We start from the raw sequence: 6,551 nt of genomic DNA, 5'->3' as shown, positions 1-6,551 counted from the left end.
GGCCATGGTATATAATATACACATACACACACACACACACACACACACACACACACATACATATAAACAATTTCTTCAGCTATATTGCTCAGCCTCATCACACACTCATGTCAGGTTTCATTTCTGCTGGGGTGCTTCATTCAGACTGTAGATTTAGTTCTTTGCTCAAACAGGCAGATGAATCCGAACACACCGCACATATTCCCAGCGCCGGGCAGGATGTTGGTGAAGGTGTAACTGTAATTTCAGCTGTCCTCAGAGAGACGGGAAAATACTGTCACGGCTCTGTCGTTAATCTCAACACAGCGAGCAAACATGTATATTGTAGAAAGAATCCAGCAAGATCTGGCAACACCGAGTCAAAACGTATCCTGTGAATTCTTGCACTGCACATACAGAAACAAAACTCTGATATGCATTTAAATACATCATTAACAACTACTTTTTCAATTCAGTTTTATATTCACTGTATATAATTTCTGTAAATTCTGTTGTCACTACCTGCATTTTTCAGGAATGAATTCAGTTGTAGAATGCAATTGTCACTCCCATAAATTACTGAAATGTGTGTGTGCAGAACAGCATTAAGCATTAAATGGTGAATTGTATTTAGCTGCAGTGTGTACATGACTAATATCTTCTTTTGTGTTCCATAGAAGAAGAAAAAAATGACAGAATTGTCTTTTTTAGGTGAACTATCTCTTTAAATGTACAATAAAGCACACCGCATAGATTTCTGTGAGGTCATGTGACAAACTGCTGTTTTAAATCACGGCGTTCTGTTTTAAATGCTAGTTTTAAGGCAGTATGTACTACGCAGTATGCTAGTATTCCATTTCAAACACTGCCAAAGAGTGAGTGGGTGCAGAAAAAGGCAAGCCAAGGGGACAATTTCTTTCCCTCCAGGCCTCGACTCGATGAAGGGCACAAACTTATGTTTAAGTCTAACACACAGACGAGCATGTCTGACTAAAAACACACACACACACACACACTGGTACTGACTTTGACATAGGTGCGCTCCGTCTCCACAAGTTCGCAGATGACTTTGCGGAGTTTGTCGGCATCGGAGAGCTGGCGTGGAGTGGCGTTGCTCGGAGGGAGCGAGGAAGACTCCGGGCCGGACGAGGAAGAGACAACCTCGGATGAGGGATTCATCTCGTGCAGACTGCGGCAGAAAGCTGCAACCTGCTCCGTACTCTACAGAGAGAGAAAGACAGTGATGAAGAGTGAGACATCTGACAGTCCTGTGCTGTTATTACCACACACACACACACACTCCCGCTGCACCTGCAGCTGGATCCCGCTGCTCAGATGCCTGTCAGAATGAAGAATGCTATAAAAATCATTAGCACTCATTTGCTCTATTTTCAGCCTCTCCTCTCCTCCATCACTCCATCTTTTTGGCTCTCTCTCTCCATCCCTCCCTCCCTGTTCTTCTGAAATGTCTTCATTTCTTTTGAACGGCAACCAAAACATGAGCACCTGTCCATGGATGCGGTTGCTATGGGAACGACTGGGATGGCACATGGACTGTCATTCTGGCAGTAACACTGACAGACTGTAAAGTACCATCTATCTATCCGGCGCCAAAAGTGGAACGAAACAGCGCGACTCGTTTGAAGCGCGACACTCGGACCGTTTATCCACTCAGATAAAAGTTCAAACAGCTGTGCGGCACGGCGCGAGCTCACTAGAGCAGATGTGTTTACTCACTAAACAGCACTGTGAGATCCAGTGAGAAGCGTTCGGATTCAGCGAAGAACACAAATGATTTTAACTAGTTTAACGCTAGATGAAACCGCGCTGACAAACAGAAGAAACACTGTGTGCAACGATCCAGTCAGGAGACTTTTCAATCTACAAATCGCCATCATTTACCATAGATTTACTGTAGTAACACTAACTACACCATGGTATTGTGTCAGAAAGTGTGGGTATTTGTATCTAATTTTTATTATTATTAATGTAGACATGAATTAAATGAGTAATGGAGTATAATTACAGTATTTTTGTGATTAAGCTATAGTATGTGTGCATTTAGTCTATGCTAAATGTTTTTAGACTACAGTTTTTCATACAAATACCTAAAAACCATATAGTTATATTTTTACCATGGTATTGAGGTGTGCTATATGTGTGGTTTTAACTGTGTTTATCATGATTTAAAGGTATGCTACTATGGAAGTCCAATTACTATTTAAAAAAAAAAACACTGAATAATTAAATTTCACCATATAAAAATGAGATTGCTACAATTTTTACAGATGTTACTTATTTTGATAATGAACAAAAATGTACATCTGTATCCCAGCTAGCTACTACTATCAAATGTGCATTTCTAAGAGACAAAAAAGTAATATTATTATTAATATTATCAGGCAACACAAACCCGTTTCTTGATTTGAAACAATATTACATGCAGAACATGCAGAAACTTATTTTTCTATTAAGATATTTATTTTGTTAAGGAAACTTAATGGTCTGATTTCTACAACTTTCACTTTGGAGCCAAAATCTGGCTTTAAACTTGAAAGAAATAAAGATTTGACATTTATCGAGATAATTATCGATATCAACTGATATGAAAAAAATTATCGAGATAATTTTTTGGCCATATCGCCCAGTTCTAGGGCTAAGTAAAGAAAAGCTCACTTCATTGCTTTAAAAGTTCTGAAAGTGATTTCAGACATTTTGCTAAATTTCACACTTACCTGCCCTCTCTGTCAGGTAACAGGATATTAGTAAACCTCAATGTATGTAAATAAAGCATTTCTGACTGACCATGGGCTGTTTATGCTTCTCACAAAGACTACATCAGGTGCGATTTCTCAGGGCAACAATTTTACATCTGTCAGGTAATAGGATAATTATTATGTGTGTTATTAAAGAAGAACTGCTTCAAAATAAATCCTCAGGAGTGTCAGGGAATATTGGCTTCACATTGTGTCTCTGTCTGCGTGTAAACAAATAAATCAGGTCCTAAATCAGAGACGCAGAATTTCATCTCTGAGGGGTGTCGGGCTTCACCTGTCACTTTAGTCATTAGCTAAAACATCATCAGCTGCCACAAGCGGGGAGAGAACTGTCAAGATGTTTGTGATCCCGTTATCACAGAGACATGTTCACACGCTTTCGGATACATCAGCTGTCAGATTTCCACAGAATTTCTCCATCATTCTCTGAAACGGCACAGCCAGAGACAAGTGCATTGGGAAACAAGGAGAGCGGGAGAGAAGTAGCCCTTTCGTACACCACACATCCACCAAAAGTAACATCGGAGGCTTTTTAAAACAGAGACATAAAAGATTATTTGCAGAGGAAGATCAAGGCTACTGCACACAGAAAACCTCTCGTACAAAACCCAGTGATTGAAAAAGAGATATATCGTATCGATATCGATATATCGGCCGATATTCTTTGTGTATATTATAGCACAGTACCAATCAAAAGTTTTGACACTTTCCCATTTGTGTGTCCAAGCTTTTGATGGGTACTATATATAGAATACAGTATATACATAAACAGAATATATATACATAAACACATTTTTTGCAATGTTCACTCAAATGTGGTGATCAAACACTTATAATGGCGTGACAGAGATATGTAATGGAGGCAGGGCACTTAAAGGGATAGTTCAAATTTTCATTTTTGGGTGAACTATCCCTTTAACAATTTAACAATAAACTTTATTATGCAAAATGAGTCTGACATCAGTGCACTGAACAGTAAAGTGGAAGTTTATTCAACTTTATTTAAATTCAATTCCATTCAACTTTATTCCATTGAAGTTTATTTCACTCCGGAACATTCATTCACGGATTTGCACTACTGTCTTCACACACAGATGAAACTTACTAGAGAAGTGTGAATTGTGACATAATATACCTCTGTAAAGAAATACAATTTAAATTCACGTCTCACGCACTGTAATGCCCTTTGAATGCAACGTATACATTCCCTTCGAACTGGAATCATGGCGGAATATCAAGTTCAAGTTCAAGTTCATCAGCTGCCACAAGCGGGGAGAGAACTGTCAAGATGTTTGTGATCCCGTTATCACAGAGACATGGTGAATATCAAGTGAAGTCCACTTCACAGGGCACTTATGGTCGAATAAGACAACGCTTGAATGCTGCTGCCTGAACAAGAGACCTCCTTACTGAAGTGAAAGTGTTGGCTGGTGTCACTATCTCGTGAATGCGGCGGCCCGTAACTCCCGGACACCGGAGGCTATCGATGCGGAGGTGGTCTCAAATGGTCTCATATGGCTGTTCAAAGTTTCAATGGTATTCCATACCCTTAAGCTTTAAAGCGTTTCATCCAGATCGTCAGTAGCAAACAATGAAGCTGGACAAACTACGTAATTACACCATCTACAAGCATTTTATCTGCGTTTTATGTTCTGTAAAAAAAAATTCATATCGGTGGCATATGAATGATATGGCATATCGGCTGATAAAATCGGCAAAACGATATATCGGTTGGGCTCTAGTATCAAGTATTAACACAGTAGAATGTTCCATGTACAAATTACTTACACTATGTAAAACAATGGCACTTTTTACTAGAAAACCCAAACATCTGACATTCTGAGAGCAACAATCCACAAAACACCAACAAAAACCAGCACATAAACCCAAAGCATCAACAAGCCCCAGCTCAGGATAAGAAAAAACAACCGATTCATGAAAATATGTAACCAGCTGCTCATTAAAACCATCCTTGTGATTAGCATTTTGCAAAGAGAAAAGTGCTAATATTGACTTTCAACTACCTTTATTTACTTAGCAGACTATAGGTGCTTATTTTGGCTGACACGTTTTTTTTTTTTTTAACGTGTGAAAGCTGCTTTCCTTGTTCATTAGCGGCGAGTGTCTTAGCGGTCCTTGAATGCCCACACAAGGACACACAAAGGATGAATTACAGTGTTTCTCTCAGTGTCCTTGAGTCTCAGAACAGCATAACAGCAGAGAGAAACCCTGCACGTCCAGCACACAACACAATAAAACACATTAACTGCTGGGAAAATGCCAATGTCACTGCTGTGAAAGGAAAACACACTTGTTAGTGGTGTTTGCTGAGGTGTAGAGCTCACAAACTCCTGTCTGAACAAACCCCTAACCCTAAAGATGCGTCATATTAGTGAAAAATTGCAGGCAAAAAAGTACATTGTCTATTGTTAATGTTCTCACAAAGACGTCATTTTCAAATCAAGCAGCTTTTTGCCAGTCAACGAGTGGCGAATCTGCATGAACAACTTGAAACAATTGCGAAATTTGTGCTGTAAATCTTTCGCCCCTGTGCAAAATTCCCAAACGCATGGATTCCTATTGAAATTTTAAAGAAAATTTGTCAAATAAATGTCAACTGACTTTAAGGTAACTGTCATTTTAAGTATGAAATCTTGCAGCATAACTTCACAGATAAGGGTGTTCATATTCCAATATTAGTGTTCATATTCCTGACTTTGTATGAACTTAGTGTTACAATGGAATTATGGATCTTTTTATTGATCTTATGAGTATAAAATGTTGCACACTGTGAAGAAACAAACACATGCCTACACCTACACAAAGGGAAATCCACACTTCCAGTGAACTTTCCTCCATGAAATCCCAACAAGATCATCACACCCTACTTAAAATAACAACTTAAACCAGCCTTAGGTGGTTTGATGGTCTTAACAGATATATGCTGGTCTATGAGCAAGGATAAACTGTTCAAAAGTGTCCAAAATCCCTCTAAAACCATCAAAAATCTAGCTGGAAACCAGTTTAGTATGATGTCAAGACCACTTTAGGCTGGTTTAAACTCTTTTTTCCAGCATGCAAAAGCACAAAATTGCTCACAAATTACAATCTGACTGCTCTATAAAAGACTAAAAGGCTAAAAAGTAAAACCCTACCAAAAAAAAAAATAAACACAAAATGGTGCAATCATAGTATTGGATGGTAACAACATGGCACTCTGGATATATGATGATATGCATGATATTTACATGGTACTCTAAGGTATTTCAAAGAACACCATGGTACTATCACACAAAAAACAACATAGCATTACCAGAGTAAAATTCAATATATTAACAATTATGTCACTCTTGACTAGAAAACCCAAACATCTGACATTCTGACAGCAACCATTCAACAAAAACCAGCACAGAAACCCAAAGCATCAATAAGCCCCAGCCCCGGATAAGAAAAAACTATCCAACTGATCAATAAATTATGGAAAAAAAAGTGATTTAAGAAAAACGGCAGTCATAAACGCTTCTCACCAGGTGCAGCAGGTCATATATAGAGTCCGATGAGCGTTTGCTGTGTCGGTTGCTTTTGAGCACAGACATGACTGACTCGGGACCAGCAGAAACAGCCTCGGAGAGGAACACGCCGGCCCACCGTCACTGACGCTGGATCAGTTACAGGAAATGCCTCAGAAATCACAGATTCACTGCTGCAGCGCCCGACAACATCCCTCCGCTTATGACAAATAGAACAAATGACAGAGCAGAGAGAGAGAGAGAGAGAGAGAGAGAGAGAGAGAGA

General features: G+C 39.1%; 1 protein-coding gene across 1 annotated transcript in view; it reads right to left on the bottom strand.

The window, feature by feature from the left end:
* Positions 1-359: 359 nt before the first annotated feature.
* The window catches only part of LOC107585792 (T-lymphoma invasion and metastasis-inducing protein 1-like), a 52,871-nt gene continuing 46,679 nt past the window's right edge, over positions 360-6,551 (bottom strand). Inside the window, exons 18-19 of the mRNA XM_016272940.1 lie at positions 1,006-1,200; positions 360-386 (exon numbers count right to left, since the gene is read on the bottom strand). Coding sequence (XP_016128426.1) covers positions 360-386; positions 1,006-1,200 — 222 coding nt within the window. The remainder of the gene's footprint in view (positions 387-1,005; positions 1,201-6,551) is intronic.

The sequence above is a fragment of the Sinocyclocheilus grahami genome, unplaced genomic scaffold, assembly GCF_001515645.1.
Source record: "Sinocyclocheilus grahami isolate Dianchi unplaced genomic scaffold, SAMN03320097.WGS_v1.1 scaffold74.1, whole genome shotgun sequence".
Taxonomy (NCBI): domain Eukaryota; kingdom Metazoa; phylum Chordata; class Actinopteri; order Cypriniformes; family Cyprinidae; genus Sinocyclocheilus; species Sinocyclocheilus grahami.
Note: the sequence above shows the minus strand (reverse complement) of the source record. Positions and strands in the feature narration are given on the sequence as shown.